Below are 27,491 nucleotides of genomic sequence, written 5' to 3'. Positions count from 1 at the left end.
CCTTTGAAAGACAGGCACTGTGCTGATTCCCACAGGGACAGAAAGCAGTGTCTGCCTTTCCATGCCCTGCCCCTCGTGTGCTGGATGGCACCTTCCTTCCCAGCAGGGCCAGCCCAGTGGCACTGGGCCCTGCAGTTCCCTCTCTGCCACACAACCTGGCAGTAACCCTGGCACAGTTCCCGTCTGCTTGAGCGTGCCAGGCAGCAGATGGGGCTGGGACAAGTCCCTCCCAGCTGTCCCTGTTTGCGTGGCAGAAACCTCTGAGGGTGGGCTGGGGGGCACCAACCAGGGCCCCTCAGAGGCTCACAGTGAGCCCCCCACAGCCCCTCCTGCCCACAGCCAAATCTCTGACCCCTAGGCTGGGACTGGCTTCCTTGGGTTCCTCCACCACCATTTCATGTCTCTGTACCCTGCATTGCTCTGCTTCAATTCTTTTGCCATTAGATAAAACTGAACACTCCACCAAATCACAAAAGAGGGCAACAGACACAGTCAGAGGACAGAGCACCTCTCCTCACAGGAAATGCAGAGGGAGCTGGAGTCATTCAGTTTTGTGAAGGACAGGCCCCAGGGAGACTTTATTGCCACTTTCCAAGACTTCACAGTGGCTTTGAAGAAAGTGGGGAACATCTTTTTTAACAGGACCAGTTACAATAGGATATGGACAAATATTTTTAAACACTAAGGGCACCTAATCAGAGTAGGTCTAAGGAAGAACTTGTTTACTCGGAGCATGGTGCCACCCTGGCACAGCTTGCCCCAAGAGCTTGTAGGAGCCCCATCCCTGCAACCATTCCGGCTCCGGTGGCAAAGGGCTCTGAGCAACCTGATCTCTTTAAAGATGTCCCTGCTCATTGCAGGACACTTGCACCAGAGGACATTTACAGGGCCCTGCCAGCCCAGCTCAGTCTAGGATTCCTCACCATTTTCATTTGAAGAGCAGCAAGAGTGGAGGTGAGGAGGAAGGGGGCTCATCTGCTGCCTTGGGCTTGAGTGGAGGAGGAGCCCATCCCTCAGAGCCTGTTTCACCTGCAGCCCCTTCACATTTTACCTGCAGGAGCTCCTTGGCAGACCAGCGCTGCTCCTCGTCTGTCTGCAGGCAGCAGCTCAGGAAGTCACGCAGCAAAGCCGAGAGGAGCTTGGGCTGCCGCAGCTGTGGAGTCCCTACTGTGGCTATCAGGTATGTAGCCTGGAGAGAAAGGAGACACCAGGCTCCACCTCCTGCTTTCACATCTCTAAGGCTCTCCCAGATCCCTTTGTTTAACCTCTGTTCTTCAGTGGCAGTTTCTGCCCTGGCACAGACCCAGAGATGACTTTCCTTTACCAACCAAAAACCCAAACCCCGACGCAGCCACAGCTTTTCCACCATCCTGCAGATCTTGCCTTGGCAGCTGATTTCAATGCCTGACCTAGTTAGTGGGAACTACATCAGCAAAAGGACATTTGCTTCTCTGAGGATTCATGCCAGCTTGAGAGGGCTTTTGGAAGAGGGACTTTGCTATACTAACTAATTTCAAGGGTTAGTACATGAAAGGCATCTCTGTGGTGCTTGTTGGTCCTTTAAGAGCACGTGCCCTAGAACAAAACTCATCAAGCTTTTTGTGCTGTTCTTGAAAACAATGGGAATTGGAAGAAAAGAAAGAAAATCCATCAGTTAATAGCCAGGTAGGGAAACAAACATTTACAATCTCCTCTTCAACACAGACACATTAAGATGCCTGCACAAATGTATTGGGATGAAAATGCCTGCTTGGGCACACAGGAGCCACTTGCAGCTCTGTCTCTCAGCAGTCTGAAAATTTCAGCTTCCCATTTTTGCAGCAAAAGAAAAATTGTCTAGGTCAGAAGGAGGAGAGGTTCCATCCCTATGGACACCCTCTAGTCATTTGGCTGCTCAAGTCAATGCATTAATGGTAGGCCCATGCCAGAAAGTGCCAGGAAACAAACAGGAGGTTTTGGCAGGCTCTCCACATCACCAGGCTCTGGCTTGGTGACGTGCAGAATGTTGCTTGGGCTAGGAGAGAAACACGGTCACTGAGTGTTTCAGCAGCACTGCACAAGAAGCAGAAGAGACTCTGTGCATTACACCCTCATGCCCATGTTTCCCAGTGAGAAGAAACTGCACACAGGGTTAGGTTCCTCTCTAAAGACCACGGTTTTAGAAACTTTGTTGGGTTTGGGTATCCTTCCTTCATTTCTGGAAAGATAACAACACTTTTAAGATGCTTTTTTCCTGTTATTAAGGCCATCTACACAGACAAAAGAACTGGAACCACTAACCCAAAGGAAAGTGTTGAGTGAGAATGGAGTTTGTTTGGAGTTTGTTTGCATGTGGTAAGGCTTGAGTTCCCCCACTGATGCAACCAAAAGTCCAGCAGATGCTGATGTGTTGCAGGGACATTTGTAGGAGGGGACCTTGGTGGAAGTAGTTCCAGCAGATGGCAATGGGATTTTGTCCAGTGGCACACAGGACATGGGACAGGTGAGAAAGACAGTGGGATTAGTGAGTATTTGCTCCTTACCGTGCCAGAACTTTCGCCCAAGTAAGGAGGTTCTTGTTCTATCATTTCAATTCCCACAATTCCAAAAGACCATATGTCCACTTTGGGGCCATATGGTTGACCTGTCACCACTTCAGGCGCCATCCACCAAGGAGTCCCGGTTACCGAGCACCGTCTGCTCTGCTCAGGGGTGAGCTGAGTAGCGAGGCCAAAATCAGCTGAGGAGAAAACAAAATACTGGTTTTATCTGAATTCTGTGCAGTTAGGAAAGCAAGCAAAAGAATTCCCCACCAGAAGTTTGAAATTGCTCTGTTGAATCTCCTGGCATTGGCGACTTTAAAAATCCCCCCATGTTTTACACTGCCTCTAGCAGTGGCTTTTGTTCTTTGGAAACTTTAGACTTGTAACTCCCTCCCTCTGGAAGGGACACACACAGAGCAAGGCCACTCTTGACTGCTTGTGGCTCCTTCTACCTCTGTGCACGTTGCAACTGTGCCCTCAGCTCGCAGCAGGGGTCCCTGCACTGCCACCAGCACCATTTTTGGGGAGCTGGCAGTCACGCCAAGCAGCCCCACACCCACATCCCTGGAACGCTGCACCTGACCAAGAATATACTGACCCAGTTTGACAGAACCGTCGGTTCTGAGAAGGATGTTGTCACTCTTCACGTCTCGATGGATCACATCGTTTGCATGAAGAAAATCCAGTCCTTGCAGGCACTGAGCGAGAAAACAGAAACAGAAGGGCAAAAATGAGTGATGTGATTTCATCACACAAGAAAGGAAACAAAGAATCTAAAAGATTCCCTCTCCAGGGGAATGGGGAGTACTGGCAGAACAGTAATGGCCACTGAGAGGAAGAGCTTGCTGCTCCAACACTTGCAGAGCAGGACCTTTCTGAGGAAAGGCACGTCAGCTTTTGAAAGAGCAACAGCACCTGCTGTTGTAGGCTGTCCCCTGCCAACCAGCCAGGATGACTCCTGCTGCAGCGCATGTGCTCAGAAGCAAAGAGCATTCTGGCTGCACTCCTATCCTTTTTAGCTGAGCACTGAGAGAAACGAGTCTCTCTCTTCTTTCTTTGCTGTTTGTTTCAAATCCTGCCACCAGCACCTTTGCTTTTACAGGCAAGGAATGCAGTGAAGACAGACTCCAGGCAAACATTTAGAGAGACAAGGTGGAGAACAGCAACTACAAATACAAGAGACAGAGCGAGAATACAACAGCAGGAGATAAGAGTACTGGCACTGAGTACAGGGAGTGCAGGGGCACTGGCAGGCCTTTCACTTGAGATGCTTTTACTTGCCCATAGCATACCAGCAACACAGAAACAAAGCTCGGCACAAGAAACCTCTCCTGTTCTGAGCCCCTGTTTCCCAGACAATCCTGCCCAAGCCCTTGGAAACACAGCTGGGATTGCTGACCTCCCGACTGATGGCTGCCATCTCATCTTCAGACAGGCAGGTCTGGCTGACGATGTCGCTCAGGACACCTCCATCCATGTACTCTATAACCAGCAAGAGTTCCTCGCCCAGAAGGTAGCTGAAAGAAGGAAACAAGCAGGCAGAGATGAACATGCATGGCTACGTTGATTTTTTGCTTCCAGGTTTCTTATTTCCAGATGCCTTTGTGACAAGGACAGAATCAAAGGAATAGACATTCCCTCTTGGCTGTGCATTATTTGCAATCTGAGCAGTCTCAAAGAGAAAGACACATCTGTGAAAAAGGAGATGTCTTAGATGGGCAGCAAATGAAAAGTGCAGTTAGAAACAGCCCAGATAAAAAACATGTCAGGCATGGTGTTTCTGGAAATAAGCACCTAGTCTTCCTGGCATGCAGAGCAATGGCAAAGAGGGGCAACAATCCAAGGGAAATCCACTTTAGGATGGTTCATCTGCACTTAAGAAACTTTAAAAAATCAATCCCAAATAAATGTGGAGGCAATGAACTTTGAGGCTATTGAGTTAGGAAGATACAGCTGATCCAGGTTTTGAATAATTTTGGAGTAATTATCAAACTAGCTGTGCCAGGGAAGACTCATGCAGACAAGATGCACTCTCTTCTCATCCATTGGAGATGAGGAGAGAAATATGAATAAATAAAAATTAACAGCTTTACTTGCTGCCACTGACCAAAGTGGGTTTTGAACCTCTCATGTTTGCTTTATGTAAGCACACATCCATGAGATAAGACCATGACCTCTCACCTGTCTAAATAATTCACAACATTGGGACTCCTATACCTCTTCATGATCATTATTTCATTAAAGGTTAGCTCCTTCCTCCTCACTCCTTGAAGATTTATTTTTTTTATTGCCACCTAAAATGACATTGAAAATCAGTAACTTGAGAGGTTGGTGGCACGAGACCACAAGGCACGTGGAGCGAGTGATTTTGCAATGACACAGCTGAGCTGTGCCAAACTGCCTTGTGATTAGGCACTGCAGTAATCAGGAACTGACATTCCAACAGCCCATTTCTCTGCTCCCTTGGGAGCCAGTTACAGGGCATGTGGGGCCACTGACATTTGGCCTTGACCACTTGGTAACAGCGGTGTCTCAGTTATCACCCAAAAACCTCTGACCGCACTCTCTGCTGCTTTGTTTGGGACTCAGAAGAAGGAATCCATGCCTTAATACTCTGTGGATACATCTTGTGATATGGGCAGGGCTTAGGGCTTTCAGGGACGCCTTGCAGATCTCTCCCTACGTGCAGTTCCCAAGTGCAGCACTGCAGGTGGCTAAGGAACTACCAGTAACTTTCAGATGGATTTGCTGGCAGCCAGAAATGAGAATTCAGGACTCTGAAGCTGCAGCCCCAAAGAGCAGTGAGGTGCTCGCAGGCACCACCTTTGTTTTAGCAATGGGGAGCGAGTGAGCGCGTCCTTCTCTGAAAGGAACCGCTGCCCTCCGTGCCTTCCTTCTGGCAGCTGAGGAGGACAAAGTCCCAAATGTGTTCTGTGGGCTGGCACCAGTCTGTGCTTCTTGTGCCTTTTCAGCACAGCTCTGCCCAAAGCTCCAGCCACAGCTCACACCAGAGGGGAAAGCCCTCGAGTGCAGCAGAGCCTGCAGGGGCTGTTGACATTTACCTCTCCTCCTGTGGCACTGTCGAGTGCTCTGTAAACATCTCCAAAAGTCCTAGAAACAAAACAGAAGCAGAGAAAGGAGAAGCTGTTTAGATCTTGCAGTGAAAGCCAGCCCACACAGGAGATCTCTGCTGGAAGTGTCAAAACCTGCAGGATGCAGGAGGGCTCTGCCAGAAGGCAGATGATGCATTTTCCTCTCAAGTGCATGGGCACTGGGCCTGTTCCTGAAGCACTGGGGTTCAATTTCTAAAGGGAGTTTAGTCTTTCCTCTTGGGTTTCACTGTCTAAACAGTGTGGTTCCTATCCTGACCACAGAGTGTTTCCCTCTTCAAACCAGGGGAAAGAATTGTTCATGGGAACTGTTATCTCACAGCTTTGATAGGGCATAGGTTGCTCTTTCAGGCAAGCAAGTTTCTTCTCTTTTCATTAGTGTGCCAGTATGATTTTGAGACATACACAAAATGCTAAAGAAATTAACACAGAGCTGTCCCACACTTGAGAGACAAGGAGACCTTCCAGGTCCTGTTCCTTGATGCAGGCAAGACCTCGGTAGCAAGGCATCTCTGACAATGCCTTCTGAGCCCACTCACAAATTCTGAGCAGCATTGAGAGATGGGACAATCTATCCCCACCGTGTGATCATCTTTGCAGCTGGCCTGACTTCACGCTGGATAGACATTCCACCCCAAAAACACCTGGCCCATGGTTGTACAGGAGTAACTGCTGTTGGACTCACCCGCTGCCAATATAATTCAGATGCGTGTATTTCATCAGGGGATTTTCAGTGGTGTTCACCATTCTCCCTGAGGGAAACAAAATGCAAGATGCTGACTTTAAAGCAGAGATCCCAGCTTCCAGGAGATACAAAAGGCAGCCCCAGCGCCTGGAGCTCTGAGCCCTTTGTGGTCGGCTGGGTAACAACAACCACAACCAGGCAGACAGCCCTGCAGCACAGGTGGCCAGCACAGAGACTGATTTGTACAGTCCTTTGAAGAGTTCTCTTGACAGGAAACAAAGCACAGGGACATACAATCCCAGCAGAGGAGGACATCTTCCCCACCTTTCAGCAGTTTGCCAAAGGAATGCCGTCCCATTTGTAAACCAGAGCAGCTCAAGCTGTAACCGATCCTGACGGGGCTTTCAGCATCAGGACCCTGACCTGTTTGTGAGCAGGCTGAGCTCAAAGCTGCCCCTCTCCCAGCTAAGGAAGGCTCCAGCCTCTGCAGTCCCTCCAGCCCTCAGGGATAGGGCACTGACCACAACAAGGCTGGCAAAGCCCAAGCATGAGCACTGACAGGCACTGATGGGAAGAAGCCAGAGTGAGCCTGAGCCCCGGACAAGCTGTTGCCCCCATTCAGGACACAACAGGATGGGCTTTGAGATCAGCCACACCCAGGCACAGATCAGTGCCCTTTTTGTCCCAACAGGTGATGGCAGACACAGAATGCACTGGGCTCTGGTCTCAGCCCCACCAGGTCTCTTATCTGAGAGCACAGCACTGGCAGCTGTTACGGGCAAGAAGCAGATTCATTGGGTTGTGCTGCAGAATCACAAAGGGCTTGATGTGTTTTCCTAGAGACTGATCTGAGCAGGGCCTGGGCCAATGGGTAGGATTCTAAGAGTCATGGGAAAGAGTGGGAATCAGGTATGGAAAAGTGCCATGGATATGAGGGATATACCATGGCTGGGCTGGAGGCTCTCTCCTGAGAAATGCCCGCAGTACAGTTTTATCTGATCACGCCACTTGGATGTGTCTCCTGGACACATCTTGATAAGCATAAAACTAGAAGATTAAATAAAGTTTGTTATCAAAGTCTCTGTTTTTTCTTTGGGGGCACATGGAAAACACCTTGTGCTCTCTATTTGTCCTGTAACCTGATGTTCTTTCAAAGTAGTTCTTATTGACAAAAAGATAGCATTCTCTTCTTGACAAAAATATAGCATTCTCATGAAAATAAACTGCAGATGTAGTAGTGGTAACAGGAACAGTCATAAAAATGACATCAGTAAAACGTGGGGTAGAAGGGCTCCTTCAGGATGGAGAAAAACACAACAAAAAACCCCCACCAAAAATGAACAACAGAAAAGCAATCCTACCCCACCCCCCAAAAAAAAAATCCCCAACCAAAAAGACAAAAGTCCAAAGTCAGTCTATTTCTGTGAAGTTTTTTTGCTGTGATGACTGGTTGGAAGTCAGGAGTCTAAGGAGAATTTAGGAAGCTAAAAATTCTGTTCAGTTTGGCCACTAGCACACAGGACTTGCCTAGATCATTTGCTAGGTCACAGCCTTCTGCTGATCCAAGAACAATCCCTGCTTCAGCCTTTAGCAGAGAGGGAAGCTCAGGCAAACCCAAGCCAGTCCCAGGTGCCCTCAGAGGCAGCAGGAACACCCAGAGCTCTCTCGCTGCCCCGGAGCACAGCACTGCCTCTGGGGAGTCCTAAATGGCCCTGTGACACCGAGCTCAGGAGGAGCATTTGGTACAGCTCTGCTGACACCTGCACACAACACACTGTCCCTCAGATAAGAAACACCCCAGACGTACCCAGCAGCTCCAGGTACTCCTCCTCAGTCTCCTGTTCCCGGGATGTGCCCGAGCCTGAGTTCCCAGGTTTCACAGAAGGGCTTCCTCGAGGTGATGCTGCTGCAGCAGCAGGTTCAGAGCCCATGATGTGCTGGACCTGGAGCATTTCTGGTGGGCACTGTTCCTGTGCCTCACTCCTAACTTGGGGTTCTTCATTGCCACACATTCCCTGCAAGTCTTCGCAGGCTGCCCGGTGAGATGTCAACACTTGCACCTCAAGTCAAACAGAACAAAGCAGTCAGACACTACAGCTTGTCCCTGTCGGCCAGGAGTCATCGACTGTGAGGAAAGGCAAAGAACAGATTGACAGGGGATACAACAGCTTGTTTCAATCCTCCATCTGGGTCACCAAGTTCCACTGTAAAAACACCTCAAGAAAAAAGGAGAGCAGGAACAGGCCAGCAGGAATCAATTTGGATGACTGCTGGCCAAAAGGCCAAAGGACAAGTTTCACTGTCCAGGGCAGCAGTTGAGATTCAGCACACCAGGAAATGTCCTTCAGAGTGACTGTGATACACACACTACAGCAGCATGGCACTCAGAGGCATGGCCCCACTCCCTGCTGCTCTGCACTGGAAAGGCAAGAAGGGCAGAAACCACCAGATTGGTGACTGCAGTGGCTGCATCCCTCTTTCACTCACTTGGTTTTGCAGAGACTGACGGAAGCGATTAAGTTTCTCTCTGATGATTTTCATTTCTTCCTCCAGCCGCTTATGCCTTCCCTTGATCATACTGTGAGCTGTCTGAAGCTCTGCATCCAGCTGTTCCTTCATGTTCTCTAACAAACAAAAGAGAGGATATTTCATGAGTGGAGTGGCTGCCACTCTTTCACTCACCTGGTTTTGTTGATCGCCCCTCTGCTGGTGGAGATTCTCCTCTTGAATTCTTCCCATGTCTTCCTTGTTCTTTCTCTTCACTGCCATGATGTCACCCTGAGCTTCGGGCAGCTCTGCTTGTGGCTCTTCCTTGATGTTCTGTACACACAAAAGCAGAGCAAGGGACTGAGAGCTGCCATCAGGCTCAGCTTTTTTCCTCTTGCAGCCTCAAAATCACATTTATTCAGCCCCTTCTTTCTGCTTCCCTCCCCACATCCGCCTCCCCTGCAAACCTCCTGTCCCAGGGCTGATCTCTGCAGATTGCAAGGCTCTGTGCCTCCATTGCCTGTGGGACTCCTGGCCTCCTCAGTCCCAAGAGCTCTGGTTTATGCCCCTCTCCCTGCCCTTCCCTCTGTGCCCTGGCCAGTCAGGCTTACCTGGCCATTCTCCTGTGGCTCTTCCACCTGCTGCCTGAGCTGCTCTTCCTGCCCTCGGGCAGGGAACAGCTCTCCCTGAGTCTGGCATGGCAGCTCAGATGAGGCAGTGTGCTCCTGCTCTTTCTCTAGAAGCACCTGCACAGAAAGCAAGAGAAGATGGGTTTCAACTTCCCATACGCCCTTTGTGGGCCAAGACTCACAGACTGCTGGGCTCACACGTTCCCAAAGCACTGTGCTGCTGCTCTCCTGGGTCGTTCTCTGCCCGAGGGGAGGCACAGATTCCAAAGTGACCCTGGCCCTACAATCAGGGGCCATCTGGGACTGAAGCTCCAGCAGCCTCTCAGGCAGCTGACAGGGAAGGGGTGGCATTTCTCAAGGGTCTGGTGAGGGCCTCCCTCTGCTTCTGCCGTGTCCTGTTTGTCTTTCAGTAGTGACTGACTCCCCGCCCTGTCCCACAGCTCCATCCTGGCTCTGCAGGGCTTCCTGGGTGAGCTCACTCCTTGTGAGAGACACTTCTGGAGTTCACCTTCCCTTCAGGCCTGCACCAGCATTCCTCCTTCCTGACATCCACACTCTTGTTAGAAAACCGGGTCATTCAGGAGATAAGGATGCATGCAAAGATCTCTGATGGAAGTCAGAGAACCTCTATGGCCACCTCAGTATATGGAGGAGGACCAAGGTGTTTCTTCTCCCTCTTTTGTCCACGGAGAATTCTGACCAGCAGTAACAGAGTTTCTCATAAGGCCCCATTAACGAATGCACTTACACAGCCCTGGGGATGCCAGTGAAGGAAACCATGTGTCATGTATGGCATGGCATGTATGACCAGAGTCACCAGACCCCAGCTACAGCATGGGATAGTTCCACTCCCTTAAGACATGCAAAAATTTAAAGGACAAATGAAGGCTTCAGGTCAGAAAAGGCTGGAGTAGGAAAACATGACGGGAAAAAGCAACAATCTCTGGAGGGGGAAACATCTCTGCCTGCTCAGGATCAGTCAATGGAACTTGTCTCTACTTCTCTCCTGAAGGGATGCCTTTAGGTGAGCTTTGCATCTTCCACTGCTTTGGAGCAGAGCCAGGAAGATTAAAATAGATAGATAGACAGATCTCACTTTTATCATCTCTCTTTACTGTGCTCTAGTATTTACATTCTTTGAATGGAGAGAGATATAATTCTCTCTCCTAGGTTTTTTTTAAGGGAAGGTAGTGAGAAACTCATAGAAGGAGAGAAAACAATTATTATCTCTCCTTGCTGTTCTTGTTTTTTAGTACATGAAGAATGTGTTATAGTGATTGTTTACTGAAAGTGATTTGTTAATTGGATTTTAGTGATAGTTGTTTAGACTGATTAGATAATTAGATAAAAGGCTGTGTGGAGACAGTCACGAGTTTTTCTTTCGTATGTTTTTAGTATAATATCTCTTTAGTATAGTTTTAATATAATACCAGTGTAATATAACATAGCTTAATAAAGCATTTGTTTAAACTTCTAAATCATAGAGTGAAAGCACATTTTTCGCCACGTGGGGGTCACCCTGAATCAATCCTGTCCTTTCTGTCGCTACACACATCAGCACTCGGCAGCAGTGCCCCAACCAGCAGCCATCCTGAACTTGCTCTCCTGTTGCTTCAGTAACCCACACTCTTGGGGAATCTGGAGCATGTAGGTCCTTATGGAATGCAATCAGACCCAGAGCATTGCACTGGGAACGGCTCTCTTTGTGCGTCTGTGCTCGGGCAAGTTCTTCGCTTGGACTCGGCCACACTGATGGTGCTGAAGTGGCTGGAATCAGAAATGCAGCCCAGCCCCTCCCAGCTCCTCTAATCTCTGAGCACCAGCTGGAATGCAAGGGCATTGATTTCCTACTCAGTTCCCAAACACAACACACATTGATTCCCTGGGCAGCCAAAAGACACGGGATCCGTTAACCTGAAAGTTTCTGCCATGGCTGGAAAAGGCCAGGAGAGATTCAGGAAAAGCTCCCCGGAGAAGGAGAAATTGCACAAGGCTTCTCCTTCTAGCAAACAAACAAATAAACAAACAAAATGTGAAAGTGTTACCCACACCAGTGTCTAAAGCACTTGGATGCAGTGAAGGGATGTTTGGCAGGGAGACAGCCCTCGTGCTGAGCATTGGCTCTATGGATCCAAGGCAGGGATCTATGGAAGTCTGCCTGAAGGTCCCTCATGAGCCCCCATTGTCCAGGCTAAAGCTCCCTCAGCCCCTCCTCCCTGGCCTTGTGCTGCACCCCCTGCCCAGCTCCCCTGTCCCTCTGTGCCCACGCTGCAGCCCCTCCATGACTTTCTGCTTCCCAGGGCCCACAGCTGCACACAGCACTCCAGCTGTGGCCGCAGCGCTGCCCAGCACAGGGCCACGCTCCCTGCCCTGCTCCTGCTGCCCCACTGCTGCTGGCACAGCCACCGTGCCCTTGGCCTTCTTGGCCCCCTGGCCCCACGCTGCCTCATCTTCAGCTGCTCACGGCCGCCAGCCCTGCGTCCTTTGGGCCACGCAGCTCCCCAGCCACAAAGGTGCCCATTGCACTTCAGATACTGCAGGCACCATTGCAAGATGGCCTTCCTGTTCTACCACCTCATGTTCCAAGTAGATATCATAAAGTTTGATAGGAATAGGATTCTAAGTCCCTCTGTTTAAATTAAAATGATCTAATTCAACTGTACAGGAAATTGCTCTTAATTAAATTTTCCCTATCTGCTGTCTGCAAGCATCGTTCTCTTTTCAAAACTAGGTTTTTAGTTCTTCAAACTCTGAGAAGGAAATTTAAAAATATCTATCGCTGCCTTTGTTACTTTTGTTTCAGGCATGAATATGGTTTTTCTTTCGGCCTTCCTAGCTGGCCCTCTTCAGTCTACTGCTACTGGCCAAGCTCACATCTTCCTCTACAATTCTTAAACACCAGGAACATGAAATGTTCCTTTCTCACTCACCTCAGGATCTTCAGTGCTGCTGAATACGCGCTTCAGGTGACCTGTAGTGGGAAGGGAAAATGAACCAGATGCTGTCAGAAAACTGCCTGGGCTGCTGAATCCCACAGAACAAGTCAACCCAAACAGAGAAGATTTCCCATTTCACAACATCCCTCCAGGAGACACATCTCATTCACACAGCCAGCAAGAGATCAGGACAATATTCTTGGTTGTGCCTACACTGCAGCCAGTTTAGCCAGGAAATGAATACAAATATGATCAAGCAAATGCAAAGTGTTTCTAACATTCAATGCTCCTGTTCTACCAAACACATAAGACAGCTTCTGAAATCTTCTCCTTCATGTCTTTTTTTTTTTCACTCAGTGTCATGCACTAATTCTGATTAACTTGCAGGAAATAGTTGCCCAGAAAAGCTTCCCCAAAATCCCCCAGAGGTGCCGCAGTTCTATTGTGGTTAAAGCACAGCAGCACTTCCTTTCAAAGGGAACAACTATTTTAGCACTCAGTAAAAGGTCAAGTTAGTCAAATTCTTTCATGACAAAATTTAAAAAGAAAGAAGCTTTCTCTGAATTCTGGCAACAACTTTCGAAAGCCTTAAAGAAGATCTGCCAGTCTACATTTTCAAAGGTGTCTTGCTTCTCCCAGCAACCTGAGGAAATGACAGACTCTGCTGCCACAGACTCTCCCGTGCAGGGAACGGAAGCCCTGCAGGTTCCCCTGCAAATGCTGCCCCTGTGGCTACAGACACCCCCTTTTAGCTGGACCTCTTGACAGGAGCTTTACCAAAGCAGAGGCATCCTAATGCTCTTTCTGTTTCAAAATCAGAAACTCAGCCCCCAACAAAGAGCAGGAAGACATGCAAAAGCCAGGTTAGGATACACCCTAACATAAGCAGAAGGGAAGCCTCTACTTACGTGCAAAATTCGTGAAATAATAAATGGAATAAGTAATGCCATATGCAGCAAAAGCTGCAGTGGCCAGATGGTTAATTATTGGCATTTCTGCAATTTTTCTAAACGCTAAAAAAACAAGCCTCTTGTCAGTGGGCAGCTGCCTACTGACAGATGCTTGGACCAGGAAAGTTCTCCTGATCTGAGCAAGGCCTAGGGCTGCTCTGACACTCAGGCCTTCCGTGCACCAATGCAACCTTCTGATGCCACTATGACGATGGGGCAACCATTCCCTGACATCACAAAGGGACAGCTCTGTGTTGGTCTGTGAGTTTATGCAAAGCAATAACCAACCTTCCCTACAGAAAACACAAAAGAGCCTGGGAAATTCTCATCTGTCACAAAGCAGCAAAAATTCCCCTCATGGGCCAAACCCTGTTGTTCAGAGGATCCAAGAGGAACTCCAGGATTGCCCCAAGCACCTACAGCCTGTACCCCAACTGAGCACTCAGATGGGACCCAAGCAAAGGAAACCAGACCAAGACAATGGCCCACAGCATTGCACGTGTGAGAAATGACTCTCACTTTAAAAATTTAAAGGTTTAGTAAACCTTAACAAAGGACTGAATAAGGAAAAGTCGCATCATTGGGAGTCTCTGTGATTAGCAGCCACGTGCTCATCTACAAAAAGGATGCTCTGCCTTTTATACCCTCAGCCCCTCCAAAAGTTTTGCCAGTCAACTCTTTCTCTGCTGTCCATTGGTGGAGATTACTTTCCTGCATCCTGACTGGAGGTCAGGTGTTGTTACACCCTGCCTGCTGGTCACAAGCCAGCCCTCCCCAAATGCCCTGACTACCCAGGCTGTTACAAGGGGGACGGGAAAGAGGACTATGGGAGGATATATTACAATATAATCGCTACTCATTTGAACATCCACATAACATCTGCTTCTTAATTGTCAGACCCAACCATTGCATTACTCGTCCAGAACACACAGAACCAGGAGAGAAGCCACTGTTGGCATCACAGCTGAAATGCTTCCTAACAAATCTCCCCACATATTTGCACCTTTATTGGACATGCCCAGGGCTCCGGTGCGGGTACATCTCTGCCTCTCTTCCCCTTTGGCAGCAGTCGAACTGGCAGCATCTGCCCGCCAGCAGCAGCTGCTCCCAGCTGGGAATGCCGCTGGCGGTGCTGATTTCCAGAGGCTTCTGTGTGCCAGGGGAAGCCAAGGCAGGAGCGGGTTGAACGGTGCTGGCGCTGCTGCTGCTCTGTGCCAGAGAGCCCCGGCTGGGCAGGGCACGGTGCCCACTGCGCTGCGGGCTCCTTCTCCTGCCACAGCTGGGCACACCTGGCAGCAAGGCATGACAACCTGTGGGCAAGCCAAGGGGTTTCTGGGGCTGCTCTGCTCTGCACACACCCAGCACACCTGCAGCACAGAATTTTAACCCTCAAACTGGTAAACCAAAGGGAAACAGCTGGAAAAGATTTCATTTTGACCATTCTTACCTGCTCAACAGAAGTCTTCAAAATGAACGTTACCGAGCAGGGCCCAATTCCTGCTGCCAGCTCAGGGTTAGAAGAGAGGCAATCCTTGATCTCAGCACTGGGTGTGTGGGGAATCACTTCCCTAACACGTGCACACCCAGCAATCTCACTTACTAGTTTGTATCCATGGATCTAAGACATATTCAATACTTTGCTGAAACTCACAGGCTAAATATTCCCCCAAATTATTTGATTTACTGATTGATACTTATTGACTTCTTGATACTTAAATCACTTCTCCGAATTTACTGACAAGAGGAGTGTCCTGTAGGGCCCTACTGGTCATTGTCCCAGGTTCAGGAGGAGACCCATGCAGAAAATAACCCAGGACAAAACTGGGCTTGCAAAGCAAATTCATTCTATTTGTTGCAGTAGCAAATAATACATACCAAGCCCTGGATTCCTAAAAATCTGCTGAGTGGGAGAAGGAGGTGGAGCGTGGTGCTTGGCAGCAGAGGCAGGTAGGCAGTGCACTTTCAGGACATCCCCTGGAGCAAAACCACGTGCATCTCATCCTTCTCACCCTTCCAGCTCAGAACCAGGCCTGGGATCTCCTGCTCAGGAGTGGAATTTCCCAGTTACAGCATCGGCTCACACATGGCTGGTGTGTGAGATGAGGCCATGAATCCAGGATTTAAAAGAACTGGAAGAGTTAAAATTTTAGCAAGATTTAGTTAGGGGGAAAGAGTATAGCAAGAAGAGTAGAAATAATAAGGGATAGTTAATTTTTATCAGATAAGGTAGTTAAGGCTAGGGTAATATATCACTTGCCTGTCTTTACTATGTTTAAAGAAGCGGGATGGGATGCGGATTTCTTTGTGACAAAGAAGAGGAGCGTAGCCTGCACCTGGGCCCCGAAACTACAACTATAGCCAAGGGGTGTGAAAGCCTGCCAACAGATCATAAGGAAAGAGGTCAAATTGAGGAAGACGTCTCTTTCTAATGGAGGAGACCATTCCCCACTTTAAAACCCACCAACCCATTTGAAGTGAAAGACTGCAGAAATGCGAAGGAACTTTGGACTCAATTATAATACATTTTAATTCAAAGGAGGGTAGGCAGTGTTATCTAATGAATATGTGTCAGGTTTTTTGGGATTTATATGAATGTGTCAGATATTTTAGATGAGTAGAGATGAGAGAGAGAGCCAGTGATTCTTCACACATGTCTTTAGGAGACAACTCCTCCTGTGCCTGGCTGTAATAAACACACCACCTCCTACCTTTAACTGTGGGGAGTTCTATTCCACACCTCATTTGCTGACCGCGGCAGGAACGCTTCCCTGCTCCAGCGAGAACATCCGGGCTCTGGACGTCTCTGGGCACTGCCAGGACATTCCTTTCCTGGAGGCACCTCCGCTCTCGGCTGCTCCTCGTGGGGGACAGACAAGACTGCTGGCACTGTGGAGAAAGGAACGTTTAACTCTGTATAAAGTAACCCTAAGGCGTATGCAGGGGAAGGGCTGTTCACAAGTCACACAGAGATGTCCTGTGCACAACGTACGCCTGTGCAGTTTGGGCTTGGGTCTGGCTGATGGCAGAAAGGATTTGCTGTGTCAATAAGGACCTGCTAGCAATTCTGGGGGTGAATTGAGCAAATCCTGTTTTACTGCTGCTGTTTTTCCTGTGTGTTGTAATTGTGGTTGTGTTTTCAGTGTGTGAATGTTTGAGGAAGATGATGTGGGTGGATGCCAATGTGGTGTATGGTGTGTGTCGTGTTGAGAAGAGTGAGCTCTCTGTCCCCTCATAAAGAGATATTCCCTTCCCGGTGAGCCTGTGTGTGTGGACTTTCTAGTTGCAGGGATTGGTGCTCCCTGTGACACCTGGTGCTTGGGTATACAGGGGGGTTGAATGATTTTTCTCACACATTGTGGTCATTTGGGACTGCACGGTTGTGTGTGGGGAGATTTCAGGATTTTGTTTGCAACAAGTGCAGCAATTTATGCAGAAGACTACAGTGTGGTGATTTATTATGCTGAACTATGGCAGTTCCTTTCTACTGCCCCCCTCTCCGAGCATTTACAGTCTCCTGCCACGAGGAGGACACTCTCTTGCCTCCCCTGGACATCCTCTTTCCTTTCCTGGACACTCCCTTTCTCTCCTGGAGCTGTTCTCCATTAAAGCTGTGGGACTTTGGTCCCGGGAAGAGAGAGCGCCTCTCGTCTTTTGCTTTTGTCCTTGTCAGTGTCACTGGGCCCAGAGCTCGCCAAACTGATCCCCCACAAGATGAAAACTGACAAATGGTCCCATATACACAGCTCAAAAATTGGCCACATTTTTGATGGACTGGGGTGTTCGCCACATTTTGGAATTCCCTATTCCTACACAGGTCAGGCAATTGTTGAAAGGACGCACCACACTCTAAAACCATTCTACATCAAGAAAACGGGGAGTGGCCCAAGCAACACCCCAGATGAGGTTGAGCAAAGCTTTATATGTCTTTTTGTTTTTAATAGCTCATTTGCAGGAACTAATCCTCCAATTTTTAGGCACTTTTCAAACAGCACACAGGAAAAATTGAAAGAAAATCCGGCAGTTTTGATCAGAAACCTTGAGTTAGGACAAACTGAAGGACCATTTTCACTAATCACTTGAGGCAAAGGGTATGCTTGTATTTGCACAGGTGCTGGACCTAAGTGGGTCCTGGTGAAGGATGTGAAACTGTCTCACACACAAGAGCACACCGACAATTCCACCAGCAGGGAAATGAGCACGCAGACGTGAGCCGCACGAGAAGCTACGGTGCATGCCAGGCGTTCCCCGTTCAACCTGTGAAAGCTACAATTCTGGAGTCTGATGTTGATTTTTGGACTGGGAAAATGGTTTGTATCATAGAGCTCTTTCAGCAAAAGCGTGGTGTCCATTGTGTTCCAGAGAATTCTAAGATATCCAAATTTGTAAAAATTGAAGGTTAGAGGGACAGTTTAGTGTCCTGTAGTTGGCCAGTCCCTAAACAAGCACTAAAAGATTTGCTTGAGAACTGAAATAGATGGGGAAGCTTTTGCCAAAAAACAGCTGAACAGGAACATGGAGCTTGATCAAATGATATACTGGCACTTGTTGGTTTTGCTTGCTTGCTTTTGCATGCATACGTGCCTGTAGATCAACCAAAAATGAATGTTTGCCTTGCTTTAGCCAAGTCAGCCGGCTCAGACACCGTGTGTTTGACCCATTTCAGCCCAGACAAATCCTTTGCAACCCGTCTGGTCGGTGTGCCTGTGCCAGCCAAGGAGCAGCCAATACCCAATCGTGACAAATATTGGTGTGAGGCTGCCAACGAGACCAATCCCATAACCAGCTGACATCACTGGGCCCCTGATCTTCTTAAAGAACCTTCTGAACCTCAAGAATTGGGATTCTTGGTTCATTGGTGATGGAATCTTGTGCTGAGTTTCAGTACCAGGGAGATCCACAGTTGAATGTTACTCCCCACCATCCTGAGGACAGATACTCCAGTTTGTGGTGCAATTGTACTACCCCAGTGCCCCCTAAGGGTGAAACTGCTGACGGGTAGATGACCTAGATGAGTCCCCACATCATTTAGCAGCAGAATATTGGCTCATTTGTGGAGATAGAGCCTGGCAGGACATTCCCTCAAAAATTAAAGGTGGCCCATGTAGCATCAGACAACTCACTGTGATAGCACCTATCGTTAAAAAAGCCATCAAGAGAAAACACAGAGAAAAAAGATTTGCCCATCATTATCAAGAAAACTGGAATAGCAATTTCAGACCCTAGGGCCCTGCAAAATGAGGTACATTGAATTTATTTCTACATCAACTTGCCTTGGGTGAGGCATTGAAACCACTACACTGATTGGGGTGTTGGCTGAAGAAAGGAGACAGTGCTACTTCCATTGCAATTAGTGACATGAGGACTGATGTTAGTGCTGTCAGACATGCAACCTCACAGAACAGAGCAGCAACTGATTTCCTTAGCAGCCATTCCATGTGTTCAGTGTCACCCCCATGTTCAACACTGTCACTGTCAGCTTCGACAGCTTTTGGACTGTGTTTGAGAAGTCAATTTTTTCTGACTGTTGAAGGGCTTTGGGGCCCAGAGTTCTTGTTAGGAACAAGGGATGAAGCGTGTGAGCCATGCAGTTGTTGGACCAGGTGTTTTGTGTAAGTGGTGGGAAGGGTTTCTTCCTTTCTGTTTCTCTTTCAAGGGGAATATTAATGTTGCCCCTGAGTCCTCAGGAGGGGAGCCTGTGGACAGAGCTGCAGCAGAGGGAGCTTTGCCTGGCACCGAGAGCTCTGGGAACAATCCCCAGGAGCCCGAGGAGCCTGGTAAGGACAGAGCCCCCACTGGTTTAGAGAGGGGTGAGATGGCTGCTCTGAGCCTGCCTCTGGCAGGGAGGGAGATGAGAAGGGTTGAGTTCCTGTCTGCAGCCTTGGTGCTTCCTGGTGCCTTGAGTTCAAATCCTGCGCTGGCACAGCCTGCCTGAGCCCTGCCCTCCACGCTTCTCCAGAGGCTCTGACACTGAGTCCTCTGAGGGAATCCACAAAATTAGAGAGTTTTGGGAAAGCTGCAAAAGGCAGGTCTCAGATACAGCAGAACTGTGATTAGAGCCAAGCAGCAGCCGTGAGATAGGTCAGCAGAAAAATTATTTAAACTGCAGAAGAGCAAGGACAAATAGAACAATGGTCTGTGTATTAACGCTGGTCTAGAATAAATCTCCAAGCTACAGAAAAGTTTATCTAGCAAGATATTGGGAATGTTGAAGCTTAATAATGGAGCTCAGTGCATTGTGTTTTAAGGCTTACTAGTAGGTATTGTCTTCGAAATACACAAGCACTGTTTTAACCAAAGGTACCCGTGCTTATAGTGATTGGATAGAACTACTGTCAATATGCTTTTACTTTGTGTAATTGGTCAAAAAACTTTTAAAGTAAGTTTTAACATTAAGTTCTTTGTCTGCTGCCTGGGATGTGAGCTGCTGGCATCTTCCCATTGTCATAACCATGTAATGAGACTGATGCTGGAAAACAAACAGCTCGAGGCGCGTTCCTCAGCAGCCCCGGCCCGCTCGTGATTTCTACATAGCCCCTGCCAGCGCCAAATGGCACGGCTTGATTTGCAGGGCAGAGTCTTAAACATCTGCAATATCCTATCAGAGTCCTAGTTTGGCTTCATTCAAAGAAAGAGGAGAGTGCACCTAACACTGACCACTTGTTAGGCAATATCTTCCACCTTGCCCTTGTACCCCTACAGAGAGGCTGTCTGCAAAATGCCCAGAACACCCTCCAAATCTGCAGCAAGGACAGGAAAAGCAGGCAGAGAATCTTTCTGTTTTCAAGGTCCCCCTTCCTAGGCGACTTGACCCTTTCTACCTGATTCTCACTTGAGATCTACCCATGATAGAGCACTGCAGGAAAACACTTTAAAGGGTCATTAACCAGGACCTGCTTGGAAAGCAAGGGTAGAAACTCTTTCCCTCCCTGATGGGATGCAGGCCGGCAACTGCAGCTCTGAAGATGTGCAGCTGCTCCTCTCTGGAGAGGCCATGGAAGGGCTGTGATGGTCTACGGGAACCAGAGGAATGATGAGCTCAGGGTGGCATTTGAGCTTCATGGGAACAAGCAGAATGAAGAGCTCACAGTGGAGATGAAATTTGCCTGTGCCTGGCACCTCCAATGAAACCCCAAGAAGTCCAGATGAAGCAAACACCTTCTCCCAAGAAGCTAGGAAACCTCAGAGTCCTGAGCACCTGCCCTTAGCCTGGAAAGGCCGGGAGGCAGCTCTGAATCCTCAGGTGAGGCAGCACTGAGGTCCTGGTATGAGAGCGCTGTGTAGCAGTGTTGTCCAGAGCCAGTGCCAGGAAGTTCTGGGAGCTCCAGTCTATGAGATTCAGTTCTACAATTTGAAAGAGCAATGCAGGTCACACCATGATGGCTAGAGAGCCCTGCCCTTCACCCGTGCTGCTGCAGCAGGTGTGGGTGCACATGTGCACACACACACGTGCAGGTGAGGGGCAGCCTTCTGAGTGTCACTATGCCCAGCTGCTGGGGCCAGGTACCCTGCTCCAAGGCATCTACACTGTGCCCTAGACCAGTGTCCCGCTAAGGCCACACAGGGACACTCCAGAAGGGGTCTGTGCTAGCCTGGGTACACCAAATAATACAGACAGCCCAGTTACACTGTCCTAGGAACAGCAATCCAGTGCAGAATGTTCTGGATGCCCAGCACTCAACCCTGCAGCCTACTTACAGTAGTCGTTGAACATCTCTGGTGCATCCATGACCCGTTCTGGCTTTGAGGGAATATTTCTGCTATTCTTCCTGCTGGATCCAGGTGCCATTTTTTGACTGTAGAGCACTTTCAGGTTATTCTGACAGCCTGTGTGCAGGGGAACAGGTTTGTTAACCTGAGTTAGTTTCCTCCCAGCTGAGTGCTGCTCACCCAACTAGGAATCCCTTGGAGTGAAAATAAAGTCCTAAGAGAAATACTCACAAGCCTGCAGTGCACTAAAATCATGGGCAGTATGAACTGCTGAACAGGGGTGAGCTACAATTTCCTCATTCATGGAAACAAATTTGACAAACACTTGGGTTTTTGAATCCCATTATATTTAGTTGCAGTTTAAGCTAGAAAGTGCACAGCAGAGGGTTTGATGCTCTTACAGACTTCAGGAAGGTTTGGAACCTGCAGTATAGGTGAAATGTCACCCACATCTTTTCATAAAAATCCTTTCTTTAGGATTTTTCCCCCTTCTGAGGAGGTGTGGCCTCAGCAACCAAAGGTAAACAATGGTTATCTGCTGCTGGGGAATGCAACAGGTGGATGTGTGATTGGTCTCGGGTGGATGTTTGGATTTACTGACCACTCAAGGCAGAGCTAGGTCTCGCTCTCTGCTGAGACACAGCCCTTTGTTTATTCATTCTTTTTCTATTCTTAGCTTAGCTAGCTTCTGGGAACTTTCCTTCTATTTCTTTTAGTAATAATGTAATATATATCATAAAATAATAAATCAAACCTTCTGAACATGAGGTCAAGATTCTCGTCTCTCTCTCCACCCTGAAGACCCTTGCAAGCCCTGTAACAGGTGACCAACTGGCAGTCATAGCAACTCTCCTAAATAAATTCACTGTAACTGTTATGCCCTCCCTCCACCTCAGGAACCTTAAGAAAGGAGACTCCAGCCTGCACAGCTCTCAGAAACCAGTTGATTTCTCCTGTGACCACACACAGAGCCTCTGTGTTGCTGTTCCCCTGACCTGATCTCTCCTGCTGATTCAGCTCACACAGAGCCTGGATCATACCTTCTGGAGCATTCTGTGGTTTTCCTCTGAGGTGGAGGATTTTTGCCTCTTCTACATCAAAACCATTCAGATTCACTGCCCAGGCTTTCTGTTGCTCCTACAGAGACAAATCACCCTCAGTGCAATGCATTTAAAACAATTCCCACACTGCAATTTAAACAGACACCTAAGTCCCCTTCTCTTAGAATCTGAAGATGTTTGCCTGTGCTGCAAGGGTCAGTCACACAGAGGCAGGTCAAAGCAGTTTTTCCTCACACTTTCATACATCGTCCTGCTCACATTTTCACACAATGGCAAATTCAGTGTCATTGCCAGTGCGAAAAGCCACAGCCACAAAGCGACCAGATGCTTCACAAACAGATTTCAGAAGACAGTGTAAAACATTCCAGAAGTGTTCCCTGTGCAGACATTGTCCTAGAATAGCTACCACCAGCAGTTTCACTTTGCATAGGCTCACAGCTTTGTGTTTGTGTTGCCTGCTACATTTTAAAGCCTCATTAGTCAAAAGCTAAATTTTGCTACCAGAAGCAGCATAGGCTTAGAGTGCATGGCAGTCTCTACAGCTTCAGTCTCATCCTAGGCTCCTGAAGCCCAGAGCTGCAAGTAGTGATGGCTGGGACTTGTCAGTCCCGTGTGCCCCCTTGATAGAACCTATTGTTCACTGCTCTGTAAAGGGGCAGGAAGGAGAAGCGGGTTGTTGAAGTAATTGTAACTTAGCAACATGCTCACCTTCTTGGTAGGGGAATCCTCAGCAGGGTCATTCTCTTTGCTTAGGAGGAAATTTGCCATCTCCATCTGCATAATGCTGCGTTTGGGAATGTAGCGATCCCCCCCGGCCTTTGTGGGGTAGCTTTGAATTTTGGATCCAGATTTACCTGCATTCACATATGAAAATATTGTCTCACAGCTATTTAACAGCCTGTATTAGAGCTTTCACGGGAGCAAACCCAACACTCTTCCACATCACACCCACCAGACAAGTAGGACTCTGAGGTCTCATGCCACACAGTCACAACTAACTTATATTTTCCTCCCTGCCACCAAGTTGGTTAGGGACAGTGTGGTGCAACTCCTTGGGTCTAGTGCAACAATTCCAGAGTCCAGAGATAAGGGGAAGATACAAAAACGCTCACAGGATGTAAAGCTGTCAGCTGACAGTCCTGCCCACACTGTTCCTAGCATACAGCTGTGCCAGCAAGGCTCAGCTGGGCGAACAGCAGCTGGCCAGCCCCAGTGCTCAGAGCTCTGCCCCTCATGCTGGCAAGGAGGTGGGTGGCTGTCAGGAGCACAGCTCACCTCCTCCTGCCTGAGCAGCAGCCGGTAGGGCAGCGTGGCAGGGAGCCCAGAGCCCCGTGGCTACGGACAAGCAGCCTGGGCGAGGCTCCCGCACTCAACCTCTGCCGCCGGTGGCCGGCGCTCACCGGCTGTCGTGGACGGCGTCTTGCTGGAGCTGTGGGAGCGACTGGCCGGCTTCACGGGCGACACGCCGACGGGGCTGGGCCCGGGGCCGCTCTCCTTGGCCTTGCGCTGCCATCGCGCAGGCGGCGCGGTCGGGATCAGCGTGTCCAGCTTCAGCAGCCCGTGCAGGTCCGCCTCCAACAGGAACTGCGCCGTGGTCCTGCGGGCGGGCGGGGTTAGCCGTGCCCACCGGCCGGGCTGAGCCTACTCCGACAGCCCCGCCGGCCTCCCCACCACCGGACCGTGCAAGCGCTCCGGCCGCTCCTCCCCGCCAAAGCACACCCCCACTCTCCCCAGGCGCTCCTCGGGACACTCCGTCAGCCGATACGCCCTCCCTCCGCTCCTCGGGGCTCCTTGATCAGCCGGCACCTCTTCCAGCCGCTCTTTGGGGCTCCCTCCGAAAAGCGACATTCTCCCTTCCCCTGCCCGCCTCACCACAGCCTCCCCTCTCGGGACTGCGCCTCCAGGCCGCCTCTCCGGCCCTGTGGCACGCTCACCTCAGCAGCGGCGCCGCCGCCGCTCGCCCGCCCCGCAGCATTTCAAACGGCGGGCGGACGGGGCCGCGCTTGGCCGCTTCACACCCACCGGCCGCGCACTGTCCGGCGACGGCCGCGCGACGCAACGCGATTGGCTGAGCCGCGGGACGGGGCGGAGCGCTCCGCGCGTGAAGTGAGGGGGCGGGACCGGGGGCGGGACCGGGGACGGGACCGGGGACGGGACCGGGCGGGACCAGGGCGGGGCGTTCTTGCTAAGGTGAGGCGATCCGGGCCGGGGGCGCGGCGGCGCAGGAGGAACCAGGCGGGGGCTCGGGGGGAACAGGAGTTTATGGCGGGGTGGGGGCGGTCGTGGCTGCCCGCGGCTCCCAGCCGCTCATGAGCAGGTAGGACTGGTTGGCGATGTCAGTGCTGGACAGGCGGCCCCCAGCGTGCTCCGGCGGCGGGCCCGCCTCACGCCGCGGGCCGGGCAGCACCTCCAGCAGGCAGGGCAGGACGGTCTCCTCCGGGGCTGCTTGTCGAAGGCATGGCCTGGGGCGACATGGAAAGGACGGGGTAGGGGCTGCCCTTCGAGCTGCCCCCGGGAGCAGCTGAGTCGCCCTGCCCACCCACTCACCTGGCCGTGCTTGCTGCTTTCCTGGAGGAAGCTGCCCAGAGCACGGTGCAGCTCAGGAACGGGCGGCCAGAGTTTCTGCTTCATGTTGCTGGCTACGCAGGAAGGGGCATCGAATTGACCCTCAGACTTGAGGTGCCCTAATGCCCCATGCAAGGTGCCCAGGCTTGGTGCTGGTCCCCCCCGCCTGCCCCCGGCACAGCCCTTACCTGTAGAGGGAGGGGAAGGTGCAGCGCAGCCCCAGGAGCGCTGCTGAGAAGAGCAGCGGCACCACCGTAACACTGGGGATGAGCCAGCCTGCATCGGAGGAGGAATGCCGGAACTGTAGCCTTTCCCAGAGCCACCATCTCTGAGCCCCTCGCAGCCCCCTGCCCCGTGCCCCCCTCCCCATTTCCAGCACTGTCCGCCTCTTGCCGTCAGCCGTGTGGCTCCTGCGGCCGCAGCCTCCAGCCCTGCCCCTTACCCGCATCGGCCACGGCATCAACCACAACGGGTTTGGGCCCGGCGCTCCAGCTGCCCCGGTACCACGGCCCGCTGGGCTGGGCCCGCACCTGCGCGGGGTAGCGGGAGCCTGGCCGCAGGTCCAGGACCTCTTTCCTCGCTGCTCGCGGAACCTGCAGGACCTGCGGGGCAGAGCCGAGCTGGAGGCAGGGCTGCTGTGGGCTGGCACCAAGGGGCGGGTCCCGCTTGGCCCGACCCCGCGCCTGCCGTGTGTCAGCAGCGGAGGAGGGCAGCGCTGCTCGGGGTACCCTGGGCAGGCCTTGCCTTCCAGTCATGGCTGTTCTCCATGGCATAGCGGACCTGGTAGTCCAGCTGCTCTGCAGGCAGCTCCAGGGGCGGCAGCCACTGCAGGCTCAGCCGGCCCTGCGACGCTGTTGCCTGCACAAGCTGTGGGGCATCTGTGAGCACTGCTGGTGTTGGGGATAGGCATTTGTCGCTCCTGTGAAATGGGACATGGGACACTGTGTCCCCTGTGAGCCAAGCAGGGGCTGCGGTGGCACTGGGACTCACCAGCCTGGTGCAGCCAAAAGGGCTCCTTGAAGTAGCTGAGTGTGGGCAGCATGTGGGTCCTGGTGACATTCACCAGGACAGAGATGGCACTGCCAGCCTTGGGCTGGAAGGTGCAGGCATAGGTGCCCTGTGCCCCCCTGCTTACCTCCTCGCACTGTTGCCATGCATCTTCCCTGTGGGAGGAGTGGGGAGCCAGAGTGTCTCACCAAAGCATACCCACAGCCAGCAGTCCTCCTGCTCTTCCCCAGGAAAGCTACTGCTGCTTGTAGTTGGAGGTGCAATGTGGTGAGGGGGTATGAGATTGGTGGTGGAAGGGCAGGACAGAGCAGGGCATGGGCAAGGGGCCCAGTGTGGGATATTGGGACGCAGCAGGACCAGTGGTCTCTGGGATGTGCCTGCATGGGTGCCACCTGCCTGCCATGCCCCTTACCTTGTGCCAGCCCCGCTCGGAGGTGGCCGGTAGAGGAGCTGGTGGGAGCTGTGGGGCTCTGCAGGGTCCCAGCCCCGCTCGCAGCGCACGTGCCGCAGGTCAGGGGTTCTGCAGCACAGCCCGATGTCTCCTGGGCAGGGAGAGCCAGGACAGGGAGGGGGCTGCTTCCCCTTGGCCCCCCAAAACTTGGGAGTCACACCTTGCTACAACAGGACCCCCAGCCCTGCAGCCCCAGGCGTGGGTGCCTCCCTGCTGCTGCTGCCAGCACCCTGCAGAGGGGATGGCTGCTCACCGGAGGAGTGGGGGGTCTCTGCAGCCAGAGACTGCGACCAGGGCCCCCAGACGCCGTCCATGGAGGTACCGTCGGGCTTGCTGCACAGCTGGTACAGATGTGGTACCTCACCCCTGGCTCCAGGCCCCGGAGCACCACCCAAGTGTTGGCCTGGACCAGCCTCTGCAGGAGAGGGGCCAAGCTGAGGAGCAACTGCAGGCTCCAAACGCCCCTGCCCATCCCTGACACCTCTATGTACCTGTCCCAGTGCTGCTCATTTCAGAGGGTGCTGCCTTGGTGGAGAGAAAAATCAATCTTCTGCCTTTCAGGGAGCTGAACGAGAAGGGACTCTTCACCATCCAACACCTGGCTGGGTCCCATTCAGAGGTCCTGCTTTGAAGCCTCCGTGAGGTTTGCTTGGCAGTTACCAGCGAGGTGAGAACGTTGTTCTGAATTGTCCCCCATACTTCATACACGGTGTGTAGAGTAGGTATGTGCTTGTTCATCTCCATGTGTGCTCAGGGTCTGCCTTCATTTCTGGTTTTAGACCTGAGATTTCTAATTTCTGTCAGCTGTCTGTAGGATCTGTGGGCACATGCATCTGTATTTACTGGCAGGTCGGGTATCTGACACTCATCCTTGAGTGCAAATGCAGAAACTGAGACGCTAATGATGTTATTTCCCAGAGTCCCAGTTTCTGCCCAAGCTGTAATTCAACAATGCAAATTATTCTGTAGAACTGAGCCTGTGTTTTCTGTTTCCTGGCTGAGTGCTTCAACTGCTGGTGTTGCTTTTTTGAACAGGAGCACCTGACTCTTTTATCTTTATGACTTGTGCTTTGATGATTTGAAAGCAGCCCTTGCTTTAATTTTCTAGTAAAAGGGCCTAAAATCAAAGCTGTGGACATTTTAGAAGGGTTAAGTAGAACACTGAATGAAATTTTTATTTTAGCCCTGAAGTGAGCAGGTCTGAGGCCAGAAATTGGTGCCAGAGTAAGTGCCTTTCTGTGCTTGTGCTCTCCAGCTCTTCCTGTACTTGTACGTTCCCCTGGACCCAGTGGGATGTGTTGTCATTTCCTGGGACTTCTCCTGAAGGCAACTGGTTTCTTTCCAACGTAATTCTTATGTTTCCCCTCATGGCTTCCCCAG

At 50.9% G+C, this 27,491-nt stretch overlaps 1 protein-coding gene across 1 annotated transcript; it reads right to left on the bottom strand.

Annotated features, from left to right (window-relative positions):
* Positions 1 to 24,347: 24,347 nt before the first annotated feature.
* Positions 24,348 to 26,849, bottom strand: LOC131562091 (thrombopoietin receptor-like). The gene is given in 10 exon segments (XM_058811667.1): positions 24,348 to 24,549; positions 24,627 to 24,722; positions 24,841 to 24,928; positions 25,095 to 25,254; positions 25,397 to 25,539; positions 25,643 to 25,815; positions 26,073 to 26,202; positions 26,365 to 26,458; positions 26,461 to 26,526; positions 26,772 to 26,849. Coding segments are annotated over 10 exon segments (1,230 nt in total).
* Positions 26,850 to 27,491: the final 642 nt, after the last annotated feature.

The sequence above is a fragment of the Ammospiza caudacuta genome, chromosome 10 (assembly GCF_027887145.1).
Source record: "Ammospiza caudacuta isolate bAmmCau1 chromosome 10, bAmmCau1.pri, whole genome shotgun sequence".
Classification (NCBI taxonomy): domain Eukaryota; kingdom Metazoa; phylum Chordata; class Aves; order Passeriformes; family Passerellidae; genus Ammospiza; species Ammospiza caudacuta.
Note: the sequence above shows the minus strand (reverse complement) of the source record. Positions and strands in the feature narration are given on the sequence as shown.